This window comes from Eumetopias jubatus, unplaced genomic scaffold (genome assembly GCF_037043125.1).
Source record: "Eumetopias jubatus isolate StellerSeaLion01/CBP00866 unplaced genomic scaffold, mEumJub1_p1.0 scaffold_10, whole genome shotgun sequence".
Lineage (NCBI taxonomy): Eukaryota > Metazoa > Chordata > Mammalia > Carnivora > Otariidae > Eumetopias > Eumetopias jubatus.
The window spans coordinates 70,016,465-70,035,266 of NW_028274816.1; the positions used below are offsets into that span (position 1 = coordinate 70,016,465).

Sequence of the window (18,802 nt, forward strand, 5' to 3'; positions counted from 1 at the left end):
TTGGAGCCTCATGGATGGGGCAGCTGTGTAGGAAGTACGTTGTTTTTCCATGTAAAACCAAGGGATGCTCAAGGCTCAGATAATGACAAAAAGGTGCTCGCCCTCTGTGAATGTCTGCAGAACGTGTGAGAGTTCTGTGGGATATGGGACAACGTTGTGTACAAGATTGCCACGTGTGTTGTAGGATGTCTGGGTTCCCCATCTTCCCACCCATTAAATACAAGTAGCACCTCCAATCAGGGGGCTGACTAAACATGCCCCCCCCCAAAATTTCCAACATGCTCCCTGAGTGAGGGTCAGCACTGGCCGCGTTGAGAACAGTTGTTCTAGGCGTTAGTGTCTGTTCTCGTGAATTTTAATACTACAGTTGACACTTGAACATGGGTTTGAACTGCATATTTTCTACGTACAGTACTGTAAGTGTATTTTCTTAACATTTTCTTGTCTCTAGCTTACTTTACTATAAGAATACAGTATGTAATACAGATCACATACAAACTAGGTGTTAATCGACTGTGTATGTTACCCGTAAGCCTTCTGGTCAATAGTAGGCTATGAATAAAGTTTTGGGTGAGTCAATAGTCATTCATGATTTTTGACTGCATTTTTGACCCCTAACCCCTGTGCTGTTCAAGGGTCGACTGTACATGTGGATGACATACGAATTTGCATCTCCATCCAGGAGCCCTCCAGCTGTTTTTGTGACATCACCACTTAGATGTCTAAAAGGCACCTACAGGGGCGCCTGGGTGGCTCAGTCGGTTAAAAGTCCGACTCTTGGTTTCAGCTCAGGTCATGAGCTCGGAGTCGTGAGATCGAGTCCCGTGTCAGGCTCTTTGCTCAGCATAGAATCTGCTTGAGCTTCTCTCTCCTTTACGCATGCTATTGCTCTCTCTTTCTCTCTCTCTTTCTAAAATTAATAAATAAATTTAAAAAAAAAATAAAAGTAAGTAAAAGGCACCTAGAATGTAACATGTCCAAAGCAGACTCCTTCCCCTCCACCTCCCACGCCCCCGTGAATCTTGCCCTTTGAGCAACTTCACCCTCTTAGTGGTTCAGGCCATTCCGCATCTGGGGCCCTGCTTTCCTCACATGCCACAGGCCATCAGCAAAATGTCATCCCTTCTGCCTTCAAAATCGACGTCAAGCCAACTGCCTCTGCCTCTCTTGGGACCCCCTGGCTCATGCCACCCCTTCCTTGCACGGCCTACCTGAACCATCCCAATGCTTTTGTCTTTGCACCCCACAGTCCGTTCTCAGCGGAAACCAGAGTGGTCCTTTCAACACTTACGTCCCATCGCGTCTCGGGGCTCCCCATTTCACTCGGGCTGAAAAGCAAAATCCTTGATATAGCCAGTGATGCCCTGGAGATCCCATTCCCTCTCAGATGTCCTTGCCCTCCCCTCTGCTCTACCTCCCTCCTCCCGGGCTCCAGCCACATGCTCTCCTGGTGCCCAGTGGCACTGCCCCTCCATGAGCTATATGCACCCCTGCAGCAGCCTGTTTGCCGCTCCTCTGCCTGGAGCATTCCTCCCCCTACCCCCAGCCCTACACCTCTGCCAGTTCTTCTTTAAGTCTATGCTCAAATGTCACCTTATCAGATACCACCCCTGAGCACTCACCGGAAGGTGCCCCTTGGGCCCCCATACACCCTCCTCGCCCTGCTTCATCTTCCTTCTTAGCTCTTACTCCCATTGCACACACCTGCTTGGGCAGCGTCTGTCTCACAACGAATAGAACAGGAGCCCCATGAGGGCAGGGACTGTGTGCTCTTTTGTTTCTTGCACCGCTCTGTCCCTCACGCTTAGGAAAGCACCTGTTCCCTGGCGGGCACTCCGTATTTATGAAATGCCCAAGGACGCCAGCTCTTCTGGGAGTGGTAGTATGATGGAATGCTTGAATAAGGAAGAGCATGGTCTTGGGGTGGGTCAGACCAGGCTGAGTTGGGGTCCTGCCTCGACCACTTTCTAGCTGTGAAACCTCAGGCAAGCTACGTCGTTGTCCTGAGTTCTGAGATGAAGATAATACCTTATTTGCCGTGGGGAGTAAATGCGGACAAAATGTCCTACACATAATTTTGTTTATCATTCTATTACCCTGGACTTGGCCATTATTTCCATGGTTTTTATTTTTATTATCTTTGACCCATAGCATATTTGGGAGACTTTTTTTTTTTTAAAGATTTTATTTATTTATTTGAGAGCGAGCACAAGCAGGGGGGAGCAGCAGAGGGAGAGGGAGAAGAAGCAGACTCCCTGCTGAGCAGGGAGCCCGACGCGGGACTCGATGCCAGGACCCTGGGACCATGACCTGAGCCAAAGGCAGACGCTTAACATACTGAGCCACCCGGGCGCCTCAGGGAGACATTTTTCATACAGATTTTAAATTAATACATATACTTCAGACCATTAGAGCTTCTGGAATCTATCAAAATGTTTTTTTAAAGCAGTGTTTAATAAAAAAGATCTGAAGCTCAGGTGGATTTCCTAAGGACAATGAAATGGTGGCTGCTTCTGCCCGATAGGTAAACATTTTTGGAAACTTGTTCCACGGGGAAAATGTCAGGGGAAAAGCAAATATCCATGTTGTCATCTCTGACGCTTGGGGTCTCCAGGACTTAACTCTATAAAAGAGAAAGCGTTTGGGGGAAGGGGTAGCAGAAGGAGCCGTACCAAGCCTATGCCTTTCTAGCCCTCATTGTGTTTCTGCGTTTTGACCATTCTCCCCTTCCCGCCTCTAGCCACGGGTAAAGGATCTGTTTCCCTCCATAGTTTACTATGGAAATGGCAAGTGCACGGAGATGTTGAATGACAGTGACACCCATACACCAGCCACCTGGATGGTACAGTTGCCATCTTTACTATACTTGTTTTATAGTAAGTGGATACATATGGGATGGGTAGCTATATTTGAGCTAGTCACAAATAGGAAAACTGAAACAAAGCCACCAAAGTGAGATGAAATGCCCTACTTCGAGTACTGGCCACAGCTGCAGGAGCAGTGTAAGAACCGGGTGAGGGGTGAGGAGCCCAGATGGTCCGGAGGATGTTGCTGTAGGTCTTCCGTGGGCTGCTCAAGCCCAGTGCGGGAAAGGAAAGCCCTGGGTGCTCTGATGTGGACAGGCCACTTCATTCTGGCCATTAATAAGGCCCACGGCTACGAGTCAGGACCCCCTTCGTTGCAAATGGCGAAGCAGTGGCTTGAGGAGCTTCAGCAGAAAAGAAGTGGATCGCGCAGATCCTAGGTTCCCATGTCACTGGGGGTAGAACAGAGGTGCAAGACTGGAGCTCAGAGAGGCCGGCACCAGGAACCAGAACATGCCAGAACAGTTTCTCTGTCGCTCATCCCTGCTCCTTCGCCTCTTGACGTCTGTTCTCCTGCGGCTTGTATTTACAAAGCATGGCTGCCAGCCTCCTCGCGCACCCCACATCCTTTGGAAGACCTGGCTGCTTTGCTTACTTCTCATTTGTTAAAAAAAAAAAAAAAAAATCAAACAACAAGCAAAAAACTGGGAAAGGTCTCTGCTTGGCTAAGCATGAGTCATACACTGACCCTGGCCAATCTCCTGTGGCCAGGGGGGCCAGAGCCCCCCACCCTCAGAAAGCAGGGTAGTTTAGGCATGTTCTGCATGAGGCTTGGGGACCCAGTCTTACGTAATCATTCTCCAGGAGTACTCCTTACCTGTGCTGCTTGATAAGCTAGCCACTGGTCACGGGTGGCAGCTGAGCCCTTGAAATGTCAAAATTATATGTGCCTTAAGGGTGCCTAGGTGGCTCAGTCGTTGAGCGTCTGCCTTCGGCTCAGGTCATGATCCTGGGGTCCTGGGATCGAGCCCCGTGTCGGGCTCCCTGCTCCGCGGGAAGCCTGCTTCTCCCTCTCCCACTCCCCCTGCTTGTGTTCCCTCTCTTGCTGTCTCTCTCTCTCTGTTAACAAATAAATAAAATCTTCAAAAAAAAAAATGTGCCTTAAGTGTGAAATACACACCCGATTGTGACGAGTCAGTGCCAAAAAAATGTAAAATGCCTCATTAATATATTTTACACTAATAATATTTTGAATGTGTTAAGAAAATACATTTTTATTTAAATGTTTTATTGAAAATTTAATATTTACAATCACTATTTATATTTTTCTCTTGTAATTTTAATTTAAAAACTTAAAAATTTTTTTATTACCACATAATGTATTATTTGTTTCAAGGGTACAGGTCTGTGATTCATCAGTCTTACACAATTCACAGCGCTCACTGTAGCAATACCCTCCCCAATGTCTATCACCCAGACACCCCATCCCTCCCACCCCCCACCACTCCAGCAACCCTCAGTTTCTTTCCTGAGATTAAGAGTCTCATAGTTTGTCTCCTTCTCTGGTTTCATCTTGTTTCATTTTTCCTTCCCTTCCCCGATGATCGTCTGTCTTGTTTCTCAAACTCCTCATATCAGTGAGATCATATGATAATTGTCTTTCTCTGACTGACTTATTTCACTTAGCATAATAGTTCCATCCACGTTGTTGCAAATGGCAGGATTTGGGGGTTTTTTGATGGCTGCATAATATTCCATTGTATATATATACCACATCTTCTTTATCCATTCATCTGTTGATGGACATCTTGGCTCTTTCCATAGTTTGGCTATTGTGGACATTGCTGCTATAAACATTGGGGTACACATACCCCTTCGGATCACCACATTTGTATCTTTGGGGTAAACACGCAGTAGTGCAATTGCTGGGTCGTACGGTAGCTCTATTTTCAACTTTTTGAGGAACCTCCATACTGTTGTCCAGAGTGGCTGCACCATAAGAAAATATATTCTTAACGTTAATTTTTCCTTCCCTCTCACTTCGTTAATGTGGCCACTAGACATACACGGCTGGTGTTATATTTCCATCGACAGTGCTGTGCTAAACCATTGGTTCTCAGAGTGTGGTTCCCAGGTCAGCAGCAGCAGCAGCAGCACCAACTGGGAACCAGTTAGAAATGCAGATTCTCAGGCCTTGCTCCAGACCGTGGGAATCCGAAACTTGGGGCTGGCATGGGGGGCAGATTGGAGGCTGGGGTGCCGGCAGCAGTCTGCATGTTAACAAGCCCTCCAAGGATTCTCATGCACCCCCGAGTTCGACAGCCACTGCTCCAATCATAACCCGGTTTCTACCTTTGAAGATGGGATTAGGTTACGTGTGATTTTAGAGAGCTTCAGATTCCAACCCTCCCCCCATCTTTGTGGAATCCGGAGGAATTTCTTAGTTACATTAATCTGTGAGCTATTTAAACTTTTTCCCTTTGTAAGCTTTCATGTGCAGGTGCTCAGCAGCTTAAATATCAGTGAAAGCATTATTGAAAATGCTTATTAAACATATCAAAGTAACACCTGAAGTGCATACCTGCCCCAGTGATCATCTGTAACAAACCAGAAACCTCAAGCGGTGCCCAAGTCGCATTCAGGGACCAGCAAACAAAGCCCAAAGCGCAGCCGTGAACAGAGACAGACCAAGAATTACTAAGACTCGTAGCTTTCCGTGTCTGACGTTGATGTCGCCGCCGAAACAGAGCGAAAGAGGAAGGAGTTTGCTGCAGAGGAAAAGAAGGACCAGCTTTTAGTCTATATGTGCTGCCTCCTGGGGGAGCTTCTGAGCAATAAGTCCTCAGATGGGATTGCTTGTGGAAGGTGCCCCCCTGTAAATGCCTTGCTGCCTCCCAAACTCCCCACACTGCGCCGGAAGGAGATAGCCTGCTGCTGGCCCATAACACATCTGGGGCGTCCTTCTGCCTGGAACGGGCAGATTCACATTTCTTTATAACACAGAGTGGGACCACGAAGGGCTAAGTCTCCCACTGCTTGCTGACTCCGGTACTCTGTGGCTTCCGCCTGTCATCTCAGCAAGGACCAAGGACCGGGCTCTTAGGGAAACGGGGGAGTGGGAGGAGCAAGTTCGCCCCCTGTGGGCCACGCCCAGGGGACGGAGCCTGGAGGTGGGTGGGAGCTGTGGGTGGGATTGCAGGAGGCAGCTTTAGTGGTGGGAGGAGGGAGGGGGAGGGCCGGGGTTGCCCTCTCATTTGTTGGATTCCTCCCATTCTGGTTTGCAGACCGAACCTTTGCTCTCCCGGCCTTTTGCTGTGGAGTTTGATTATTCCACACTCCGCATCAGACTTACTGATTTTCGTTCTGTCCGAGAATCAGATAGAGGTCAGCAGAACCAAGTGCATATCATTTGCATTGCTGCGTTAGAAATTTCCCTTAACTGCAAGGATTTCCCTTTTACATTTGACGTGTTGTGCACGGAATTTTCAAAATCTAAAATCAGAACTGATTTTCTCTGGGGACCCACGGAGGCATCTGGGCATGCTTGTAGGCAGAGCAAATAAATTTGTTTTTTTGTTTTTCTATTGAGAAAAAGTTGCTGGCATCATGAACTATTGTCATTTAGTACTAAACACATATTTCACTGGTGACCTGACATAATTTGAGAGGCTGGAGAAACTGGGTGCAGGGACCTTTGTTACTCTGAGACAAGAGGTAGAGAAACAGTGATGGGGCCCCTGTAGGAAGGGCAGTTGAGTGACTTCGAGGGACTTCTCCATGACCAAAGTGCCTTGTTTAGTCTTGTTGTTAAACTAGGGGTCTGTACTATTGGCCAGAAAATACAGTTCTGCTCCCTTCTAGGGACTGGAAGTGCATGCAAATCATCGTTTTGATATTAGCTATTTGTTTTTAAAATGAATAATTTGTTTAAAGACGACCAGAATTTCTGGGCTAATATTAAGACTTTTGCCATCTTCCCCCTTTTAGAAAGTGGGCTATGGGAAGTTACCCTTTCATGAGTAGAGAGAGTCTCACTTCGGACTTATGGAGGTGGATGGTGGTGATGGTTGCACAACCATGGGAATGTATTTAATGCCACCAAATTGTACACTTTAAAACGGTAATTTTTATGCATATTTTATCACAATAAAAAATTTTATGAAAGAACAATGGGGAGGAAAGAAAAAAGGTAGACTAGCATTTGCAGGGGCGGAACCAGGGCTTTGCCCAAATTACAACCCACCCCTCATTTTCCTTTTTCATCCTGCTTTCTCCAGATGTCAGATCTTTTTGGGATGGCTCCGGGCATCTGCCTGGCTCCAGCCTTCTAGTACTATGCCTCTTCAGAAATATTCTTTCCAGAAGACTTAGCATGGTTGAGAAAATATATTTGCAGTGTTTCTCATTAACCCTGAATGTAATTTACCAGAGCCAGAACTGTGAGCTCATTGAGGGGCTCCCCGCTCTTAGACTTTAATTCCTTTCAACAAATGTTTGTTATGCTGATTTTGGGACAGGGAAGAGGTTTCTTCTGCTTTCTTTCTGTCCTCCATTAGCGGTGTTCTTCTGGCCTCCCGAAGGTTCCTCTCTTCCCTCTGAACATGTTGTCTGTGTGAGATCATATACAGAGTGCCTGGTGTGGAGCACATGGTACAAATTCAGATCATTTCTATCTTTTCCTTCTACTCCCTCCATATATATGTGCTTGTATATATATGTATGTATACATATATACACACATACATCTCTGTAACTGAGATACGTATTTTTAAGCTGTTTTTTGTTGTCCTTGAATTTTTTGTGCATTACCCTACCTTGCTTTTTGTGCATCTCACAGTTCTTTCTTCATCGGCTCCCATCTTTAAAAAACAAAAACAGGAAAGCAGGTTTAAAAAAAAAAACTCATTATTTGAAGTGTGACATGATGGGTAATATTCATAATCTTATAATATTCTTTGAAACAGTAGTGGAAGATCATACTTGGACCTGTATATGATAGACACAGGTTTGTCTGGGTTTGCATTTTTCCGCTGCACATGATCGTGCTCGCCCAAGTGCCTTTACTTCATCTTAACCACTGGGCAGGTGGTACCGCTCAGTGTTTTCTTGGTTTTTGCACCCCTTACTGATAATGTATGTTTTCGTCCTCTGTCTTTCCCTCTACCTCTTAGCTCAAGAGGGCCAGTAGCGAGGACATGCTCAACAAACCAGGAAGTACCGCCGCTTCCGGGGTGGTTCGACTGAAAAAGACTTCGACAGCTGGAGCCATCTCTGAGCTTGCTGAGAGCCGCCTGAGGAGCAACCCAGGTAGGAAGGACCCAGGTGGGAAGACCCCAGGTGGGGGGGCCCCAGGTGGGCCCCAGGCAGGAAGACCCCAGGTGGGAAGGACTCAGGCAGGAGGAACCTAAGCAAGCCATTCATCTTGGCGATATGAAAAACCTTCCATGATTCCTGCATCCCTCCCCTCATCAGATGTGTGTTACTGGCCCTCACTCTGGGCCAAGACGGGGGTTTAGGCAACAATGTCCCCGCCCACGGGGACGTTACATCTAGTGAGGAGACAGACAAGAAACAACAGGTAATGAAGAAGACTGTGGCTCCCTCTGTCCCTGCAGCAGTCCATCTGTCATCACGTGTGTGAAAGGCACTGTACCTTCTGGGGCTGTCTTGGTGTGAGGTGTGTTAGATGAGTGAATGAAGCGGGGAGGCCTCTCGAAGACTTAGGTGTATGACATCCTTCCTGGATCCTCTGGAAAACTGGAAAAACCCTCTGAGTCACTTAGGTGGTGGTGGCCACGGGAACCCGCGAACTTTCTGTTTCCCTGGTTTTCTGAGTATCAGAAAAATGGTTTTTTCACCATCATATTTGAGTTCAGAGCACGGGAAGCATCAGAAATGTATTTAATTTTCTTTGGGCGCACATATATAAGAGAGCTGAGATTTCCATGGTCCAACTGTTATAATGCAGATCTCCGTGCATTGCTAAATTGTCTAAGATGGGGAAACAGCTGAAATATGTCATTATTAATGTATAATGGAGGTTGAACAGTAGTATACTTATGATTTTTGCATTCTGCATAAAATACCACAACCCAGATTAGCTTTCAAAGGTGTATTTTAATTTACTCAGTTTTCAAAAAGTTGAATCTACAAAGAGTATATATGACTTTTTTGGGGGGGGGGATGTAAGGGCCTCATATTTCTATACAATGGTTATACTATTTGAAGGACTGGTTTCGTACTAAATACAGACATTTGGTTTTAAAAATACAACAAGTAAAAGTACAACTTCTTTTTATCATGCCAGCCTAAACATTAATTCCAAAAGTTAACAACACACTGCTAAAAAAAATAACAGAATCCTCTCACTCTCAAATATTGAGGTAAAAATGTGGGATCGAAATATTAGCAAGTGGAATTCAACGAGAAATTAAAAGAATAATAGTGTAGATCACAACCAACTGGATTTATGCTCTCCAAGAATGTGTTAGTATTTAGAAATTCAGGAATATAATCTATTTACAACATTAATAGACCAAAGGAGAACCACTGGTCATCTCCATAGAGATGGAAGACGTGTTTGGCAAAATTAGCAATCTTTCAGATATAAAAACAAACTTTTGGTATACTATAAATGTATGGATACTTCTCTGGTGGGATTAAAATATATGTATCTCAAGCCAAAGCTGGAACTGTCCTCAAGGGTGAAATCCTGGAAGTATTCCCATTAAAGTCAAGAATGATTCAACATTGCCTCATTACCACTGCCATCTAAATTTTTCTGCAAGTATTAGCCAAGGCAGTGAGACAGGAGATCTCCAGCTACAGAAATATCAGAAATGAGGAAACAAAATGATGATTTTCTACAGAGGATAACATTGTACTTGAGAAAAATGCTTAGAATTTCCTGAAAATTGTATCATTAGAAAAAACTTAGAATGTCCTGCAAATCTATGAGATACAATAGGAATTTAGCATGTTGTTGGTTATAGAATTTCAAATATAAATAGCTTTCTTATCAAAGACTGGTTAGAAGAGACAAATAACACAAGAAATGATCCTCTTTATAAAGGAATGTAAAAGGTAAAATACCTAGGAATAAACTTAATATTATAAGAGCCTACTTTTTTTATTTTTTTAAAAGATTTTATTTATTTATTTGACAGAGAAAGACACAGCAAGAGAGGGAACACAAGCAGGGGGAGCGGGAGAGGGAGAAGCAGGCTTCCCGCCGAGCAGGGAGCCCGATGCGGGGCTTGATCCCAGGACCCTGGGATCACGACCTGAGCCGACCTGAGCCAAAGGCAGACGCTTTATGACTGAGCCACCCAGGAGCCCCTAGCCTACATTTTTTTTTTTAAATCTTAAAACTCTTTTGAAGGACATAAAAGACATAAATAAGAAGAAGGATACACATCGTTCTTGAATAGGAAGGTCAAATATAATAAAGATTGAATTTGATAAGTATAATATCTTAACGATAATAACATTGTCTAAATTATTCTATGAATTCATTTTCATCTCAATTAAGGTATCAGTGGGAATTGACTGGGAGCGCAAACACTGGTAAAACGGTAACTGTGTTTATCCAAAACGGTGGTTCTCAGTGGGGGCCTTTTGCCCTCCACCCTAACCCAAGGAACAACCAGCAATGTCTACAGATATTTTTGTCATTATTAGGGGGCTGCTGTTGACATCTTGTGGGCAGAGGTCAGGGATTCTGCTAAACATCCTACAACGCATAGAACAGCCCCCACAATAAAGAATTATCCGGCCCAAAATGTTAATAGTGTCTCTGTTGATAAGCCCTGATCTAGAAGACTAAATATTCCAGAATAACCAGAAAAATCTCTAAAACACAGTAATCAAGGGACTAAGTTTAAGCATCTTGGAACTGGAGAATAGATATGCAATTCAGTGGAACAGTGGAGAAAGTCCAGGTTACATCTAGGGTAGTATATATATAGGATAGAATGGGATAAAAGTGGCATTTTATATCAAGCTAGATAATTCATTGGAAAATAATGACTGATTGGGTCTTTAGGAAAAAATAAAGCTGGATCCTGATCTCATTCCTGTCATCAAAATAAATTCCAAGTGGATGAGAGAGTTCGATCTTAAAAGGCGAAACCATGAACGTGCAAAGAGAAAACCTCAGAGTCAACTTGTAGTCTTGGCCTTGGAGGGCCCTTTCCAAGTCAGAACAAACCCAATAGCCGTATAAGAAAAGATGAAAAAAAAAATCACGTAAATATAAAAACTTGCTCTGTAAAAAGCGGAAGTTTTTGCGATACAGGTAACAAAAGGCGTATTTACACAGAGTTTATATAAATCAATAAGAAAAAGAAAAATAATACAATAAAAAATGGCAAGAATTGGGTATACTATATCCTCTCATCAGTGAGCAAACATTAAAGGCATTTCTGGTGTTAATAAGGGCACAGGGAGCCAGGACCCCACCTATAGTTAATGTACAAGGATAGTTTGATAATATCTGTCTACATATGAAATATGTATAATCTTCCACCAAGGATCTCCTTGGCATTTAATATTACTGATTTACTTGAAAGAGGATGGCAATACATGTGGACATGCTGCAGCATTATTATAATTGTAAAATACTGGCAACACCTAAGCGTGTATCAGTACAGAGCTGGTTGCATAATGCGATTTTGGTCCGGTGGAATAGTATGCAGCCATGAAAAGTAGATTTGTATGTACCAATAGGGAAAGATCAAAGTACGTTATAAAGTGGGGAAAAGAACATGGTGCTTATGGCATGATCTCATTTGCTTTGATTTTTTTTTTAAAGTATACCTTAATATTTGAAATCATAACTTTTTTTTCTGGAGGGATTAAAAATGGTTATCTTTGAGGAGTTACCAGAATTGAAAGTGGTGGGGGGAAAGACTTCATCTTAGTTCTTTCTATACTGTTTGAAATTTTTTAAACACATACATACAATGCTTTAAAAATTAAAAACAGAGTAAAATACAGGTCATAACTTAAAGTTTTTTTTTTTTTTGCCTTAACCAAATCTTCCTCTTCTACTTGCCTTTTGTGGTGTTTATTAACCATTTTGTTGATGAGCTGTTTAATTATTTGATCACAGCATGTCCTCCCTTTGTTCAGGATTCCAGAGAAAGACTTGGGTTTAATCCTGGCTCCTAAAGTGGGCTCACTCCCACACCCCCTAGGGCATTAGCATGCTTATTTGTCAAATTAAGGAAATACCTGCATATCTGCTACGTGGTGGTGTCCGTCAAGACAAAGATCTTGAGTATGTTGTCTGTCCTCGTAAACTGTAATGGGCTATTGGCATGCAAGGTAAAATTGTTATTCCTATAGTTTCCATTCGAATTCAGTTTACCCCCTTCTTTATTCCAATGAAATTATGTCCTTTGAATTAATAGAGTTGAATTTGAAAATTACATTTTGTCTCTGGAAATTTATTTTTAAGTGTAGGCAGTCCTCAACAATTTTTTAAATCAGCTTTTGGACAGCTGGTGCTCTTGTGCATTTGTCATGTGTCCCCAGACTGCATCATTCATGGTGAATCCAGACCCGTGCATCTGCCCATGAGCCAAACTGTGGGGTCTCATGGTGATGATGCCCCTCAGCCAGTGCTTCTGGGCTGTAGGTGCTCCCACCCCTACAGTGGTCCAGGAGTATGAGGTGGTCATTTGAATACCGGTCACATTTTGTTTTTTTTACACACACAAGAAACAGGGAAACAAAAGTGCTGGTACTAGTAATAGGTGCAGGTTTTTAAATCTCACTACCATGGAGACAAAGATGGGAATGATTTAGTGTATTAGAAAAGGCACCCCCCATCGGATGCTGGACTTTACTGGACTTCCATCAGTTCTCTCCATGTTGAGCCATAAAGAAAAAGAATGAAAGAAGGGCCCGACGAGTTTGACTTTGTAACTCCTACACCCACCCGAAGCTTCCACACCCAACATCCACTCCTACTGATTTTCTAGATCAATATTATCTACCCATCTGCGTTACAGCCCAGATATGTTCTTCTTCCTTTTCTCCCTAAGGTGCCCTTTGTGTATATCTCATCTTACCCTAGGGGAGTAGATTTAGAGAACGGAGTGGTCCCTTGTGTGTAGACAGCTGCCCTCCCTGCTTACCCCATCTGCGGCTCATCTCCAGGGTCCCAGGAAATGTGCGCGCCCACAAAGCTACAAAGGAATCCAGCCACTAGATGGCAGCCTTGCCAAAAGTCATCTGTGCCCTTCTGCTCTGAGCCTGGATTCTTAGGAACCCTGTAACTACCAGACTTGAGAAACAATCCTCCTTTTTACTCATTCATTAATTCAACAAATACTTTTGAGTGCCTGCTATGTGCCCAGCACTGTTGTAGGAAAAAGGAATCATCAGTGAGCAGGACAGAGACACCTGTGTTCACAGAGCCACATAGACAAGATGTGGAACAGGTGATGAAGTCGGCCAGGTAGAAAGGGGTGACCCATCCAAGAACAGTGAGAGGCTACCATGGCTTCAGCCCCATGAGCGAGGTGGACAGCAGTGGGAGACCAGGGCAGAAAGGCCAAGGAACAGAAGAGTGACATGATCTTTCCTCATTCTGAAGGGAGTGCTTGGCTGCTTGCTGAGCGCGGGTGAATGGAGTGGGAGGCCAGACCAGAGGCTGGCAAGGAGGTGGCCTGGGCTGGGTTGTAGCCGTGGAGCTGGGAGCCGCGATTGACTTCTGGGTATACTTTGAAGGGTAGACTCAACAGCTCTAAACTCTCCTGATGGGTTTTTTTTTTTTTTAATGATTTGATTTATTTGAGCGAGAGAGCTTGAGCCGGGGGAGCGGCAGAGGGAGAGGGAGAAGCAGAAGCAGACTCCATGCTGAGCAGGGAGCCCGACGCAGGGCTCGACCCCAGGACTCAGGTCACAACCTGAGCCTAAGGCAGACGCTTAGCTGACTGAGCCACCCATGCGTTCCTGAATTCCCTTCCCTTTTTAATGCTGAAGACTACTGCATCGTATGCATACACCACATTTTGTTTATCCATTCATCCATCAGTGGACATCTGTGTCCTTTTCACCTGGTGGATTCTGTGAAGAACATTACTATGAACATGGGTATGCAAACAGCTGTCTGAGTCCCTGCTCCTGATCCTTTGGGTTTTATACCTCAGAGTAGGGATTGCTGATTCTCCCAGTGGGTTTGAGGTAGATGGAGGGTCAGATTTCTGCTCACAGGTGAGACCTGATGGGTGCCCAAGGGATGACACTGAACACCAGTCCCTTCTGGAGACAGCACTCGGCCAGAGGGAGGTTCCTGGAGCCACACCGATGAACGTTATAAAAACTGGCGCTGCACAAAAGTGTTCATTTAGACGATTCTATACATGGCACACATGGGAATGAAAAGAATGGCATTATTTTAAACGGCTATCAGTGTTTTCTCAACGTTAAGTGAAGGGAGCCAGCTGCACCTTGGCCAAGCTCTGTGTTAATGCTCACAGAATCTCAGACATCTCGGGAGACATTCCAGCGTCAAGGCAGGCTCACGTCCAAAAAGGCATCGGTGTCCTTGCCCGCCCACGTGCCCATCCATTCCCCAGTAACCTGCATCAGACCCAGCGTACCTTAGGCTCCAACCTAAGATGCTTGTCCGCTCTGACGTGAGAAGGCACTAACTCCTCTAACTCAGAAAGTGGATATTCTTATTGCCAAGTTACATGCGGAGAAACGGGGCTCACACCCAGTCCGAATTCTTTCCTCTGCCACATCATTTGCCAGGGACGGGGAGACTTGTTTTCTTCCTCCATCATCTCCCTCTGTTAATGGAATCACTACCAATAGCTCACATCCTTTGTACACTGTGTGCTCACCACTCTTCTAAGTACTTGATACATATTATCTCCTTGAGTCTTTACAATAACCCGAGGACCCAGGATCATCACTGTCCTTGCCACTTTATAGATCAGAGAGATTACGCAGACTGTGCAAGTTCATGCTTAGTAAATATCGGGACCAGGACTTGCCCATGAGGAAACAGAGCCCGAGAGAATGTGGCACGGGTTGGCTTGCTGGCGTGAGAGTAGAGGTAGAAGGATGTTGGAGGTCTCGGGACTGAGAGGCCAGAGGGCGGGTGGGTCAGTCCCTGGCACGGGGTGGGGGTGGGGGTCTCATGAGCCGAGATGTGGGGGACTCGAGAGACTGGGCTGGGGGATGGTCAGTGGATGACAAGGGGAGGAAAGACGATGCCGGGTCTCACAGCATGAAAACTTCAGAGATGGAGGGGTGCCTTCCGCAGGGTGGAGACGAGACCACTGCAAAGTGACAGTTGGGGGTGGGGACAACACCCCCACCAGCTCCTGGCCCACAGATTCCGGAAATGTGGGAAAAGGAACAGACTGGCTAGAAAAGGAAGCTGTGGGAGTCATTCAGCCTCGGAAGTGATGGGACATTCAGAAAGGAGGCTCGGAATAAAGGGTGTGTTGATTTCGCTTGCGAGTTTTCGGCGGCCCTGTGGTTGTTGAGGGCAGAGGAGGGGGGCACTCCATCTGTTTGGGGATGACAGGCTGCAAAAAAATCACAGACTGCCAGGAATGAGGTTTTTTTATGTTTTCATTTTTTTCATTAATATTACATGGATCATTTATTGATGAATACATTTGGTGGCAAAAAAAGAAAGTTTAACATTTCAGATTCGGCATTTCCATTTTTTTTCTATCTTTTTCTACATTTAATTCATTTTTTTATCGTGGTAAGAACACTTAATATGAGATCTTTAAGCATGCGAATCTTAAATAACAAATCTTTGAGCGTGCAACCCAGTCTTGTTCACTATAGGCATGATGTTGTAGGGCAGATCTCTGGAACCCTGCACCCACTGAACAGCAACTCCCAGCCCCCCTCTGCCCAGCCCCCCACAGCCACCGTTCGACTGTGCTTCCACACAGAGAAGAGTTTGGGTCTTTTCGATAACCCATAAGTAGAATCATATGGCGTGTGTCCTGCCACCGGCTCATTTCACTTAGCGTGTCTTCAAGTTTCATCCATATTGTACCCTGTGTGAAATTTCCTTCCTTTTAAAGGCTGAGTCATATTCTATAGGATGTAAGTACTGAATTCTCTTTATCCCCCCATCATCGAGGGACCAGGAAATGAGTTTATCTCTGGCAATGCCCGGGGTAGCCCCGGTGTGAGGAGGTTTTGAACTTGGTACTCATGTCAGTAAAGTCCTGGATTCTTAGGTTGATGATAACCTCCAGTGGTTCCATGGTCCTGCATGTCCCGGGAATGTGTGGTCAGTCAGGGCTTTGGAGTGGGGCGAGGGTTTTTTTTTTGCACAGAGACGCAAAGGGGGAGAGGTGGTTTGGGCTTCCCCCGCTGTTCTGGGTCCTCCTTGGACTGTGGTTCACAGAGGTGGGAGCTCTCCCTGCATCGCCCCCCAAGAATATTGACATTTTTATAGTCTTTCCATTCAGAAATGTGGCTTTCTCTCCATTTCTCTGAGTTTTCCTTTTCGTCTTTGAGTAAAGTTTGGTCTTCTTCTCTTCCTTTTCCTCCTCTTGGTGTTGAGTTTATGTTGAAGTTTTATACTTTTATTACTATGTGGATGGGATGCCTTAGTCAGTTTTTTTAAGTAAGCTCTAGACCTAACGGGGGCTTGAACCCATGATCCCAAGATCAGGAGTCATATGCTCTACCAACTGTGCCAGCCAGGCACCCCCCCCGTCATTTTTTTAAATATGAGTGCTTCATATATTTGTATGTCATTTTCCATACTAACCTCTATGTCATTCCGATTTTTAAAATGTGTGCTGCTGACGTGAGCACTCATTGTATTTTTTTAAAAGATTATTTATTTGAGAAAGAGAGAATGCGCTTGGGAGTGGAGGGACAGAGGGAGAGAGAGAGAGAGAATCCTCAAGCAGACTCCCCACTGAGCGTGGAGCCTGATGTAGGGCTCGATCCCAGGACCCTGAGATCATGACCTGAGCTGAAGCCAAGAGTCAGATGCTTAAGTGACTGAGCCACCCAAGGGCCCCTCACTGTATTTTTTAAGTAGATACTTTCCTAATATTTAATTTGTAACTCCTTCCCTCCCTTACTGGTGCTAGTGGTTTCCTTCAATGACGGATTTCCCGTTGATTCTCCTGTGTTTTCCAAGTGGACGATTATATCAGGTGCAGATAACAATGCTTTTTGTCTCATCCATTCCAGTAATTGTGACTTTTTTGTTGTTAAGTTTTTTAATTTTTAAAATTTATTATAACATACAGTATTATATTAGTTTCAGGTGTACAATATAGTAATTCAGCATCTCTACATCACCCAGTGCTCATCATAAGTGTGCTCTTAATCTCCATCACCTATTTCATCCATCCCCCACCCACCTCCCCTCTGGTGACCACCAGTTTGTTCTCTAAAGTCAAGAGTCTGTTTCTTGGTTTGCCTCTTTCTCTCTCTTTTTTTCTCCCTTTGTTTCTTTGTTTCACTTCTTAAATTCCACATATGAGTGAAATCACATGGCATTTGTCTTTCTCTGACTTATTTCACTTAGCATTATAGTCTCTAGTTCCATCCATGTCATTGCAAATGGCAAGATTTCCTTCTTTCTTATGGTTGAGTAATATTCCATTGTATACATACACCACATCTTCTTTATGCATTCATGGATCAGTGGCCACATGGGCAGCTTCCATAGTTTTGCTATTGTAGATAATGCTGCCGTAAACATAGGGGTGCCTGTATCCTTTTGAATTAGTGTTTTTGTGTTTTTTGAGTAAATACCCAGCACGATTCCTGGATTGCAGGGTAGTTCTATTTTTCACTTTTTGAAGAACCTCCATACTGTTTTCCACAGTGGCTGCGCCAGCTTGCATTCCCACCAACAGTGCAAGAGGGTTTCTTTTTCTCCACATCTTCGACAACACCTGTTGTTTCTTGTGTTGCTGATTTCAGTCATTCTGTCTGGTGTGTGGTGATATCTCCTTGGAGTTTTGGTTTGCATTCCCCCGATGGTGAGTGACATCCAGTAATTATGTCTTTTATTTCTGATTTCTGCTGTATTTTGTGGGCAACCCTAGTTGTATTAAACGCTAGTGATGTCCTTGTTCTCATTTTACTGTGACTGGCTTTGCCATTAAATAGGATGCAGAAAGTTTGCTTGAGTTGATGTTTGCATATTCAGTTCTCTCCTTCCTATTTTGCTCAGAGTTGTTAATAGGATTGGTGACAGATTGATTAAATGTCCTCCCGGTGGTCTGTTATTACTTTGATTATTGCTTTTCTTTTCACCCTGGACTTTCCCTCAGGAGATTCACATATGTGTATGTTTGGTCTTCTGGGTATGTCTTCCACATCATACGTTTTCTTTGATTCTTTTGATGGCTTTCATTCATCTTCTGATTTCTTTTTTTCCCCTAAGATTTATTTATTTCTTTGAGAGAGAGAGAGCGAGCACGCACAAGCAGGAAGGGCAGAGGGAGAGAGAACTTCAAGCAGACTCTGTGTTGAGCATGGAGCCTGAAGTGGGGCTGGATCCTAAGACCCTGATATCATGACCTGGGCTGAAACCAAGAATCGGAGGCTTAACCAACTGCACCATCCAAACGCCCCGATCTTCTGATTTCTTAAAGTTTACCACCTAGTATGTTGTGCTTTGCATTTCTTTATTTTGGCTATTGTGTTTTTAATCTTTAGCCTAATTTCTCCAGTCTCAAATTGTTTCTTCTTCACGGCTTCTTGCTCTAGCTTCGAAGCTATAAAAGCTCCTCGAATTTCACTGGGGATGCAAATTAGAGATTTTCTAAAATGTCCTATTTCTTCCAATAACTTCGTTTCACAGGTGCATGTTTACCTGGGTTTCTCAGGTGGTTCCCCTTTTATGAATTTCCAAAACTTTCCCTATACATCTAGTGATTTTTCTAGGTTCATCCTTTACAGAGGGAAGTCTGTGTTTGTCCAGAATTGGAAACGAAAAGGGATTCCACTGTAGAAGATACCACTGAGGTGTAAGG

At 44.4% G+C, this 18,802-nt stretch overlaps 1 protein-coding gene across 3 annotated transcripts in view; it reads left to right on the plus strand.

Annotated features, from left to right (window-relative positions):
- The window catches only part of SPECC1 (sperm antigen with calponin homology and coiled-coil domains 1), a 272,584-nt gene that overhangs the window by 80,605 nt on the left and 173,177 nt on the right, over nucleotides 1-18,802 (plus strand). For all 3 annotated transcript variants that reach the window (XM_028089512.2, XM_088027946.1, XM_028089511.2), the window contains exon 3: nucleotides 7,976-8,111. In XM_028089512.2, coding sequence (XP_027945313.1) covers nucleotides 7,976-8,111 — 136 coding nt within the window. The remainder of the gene's footprint in view (nucleotides 1-7,975; nucleotides 8,112-18,802) is intronic.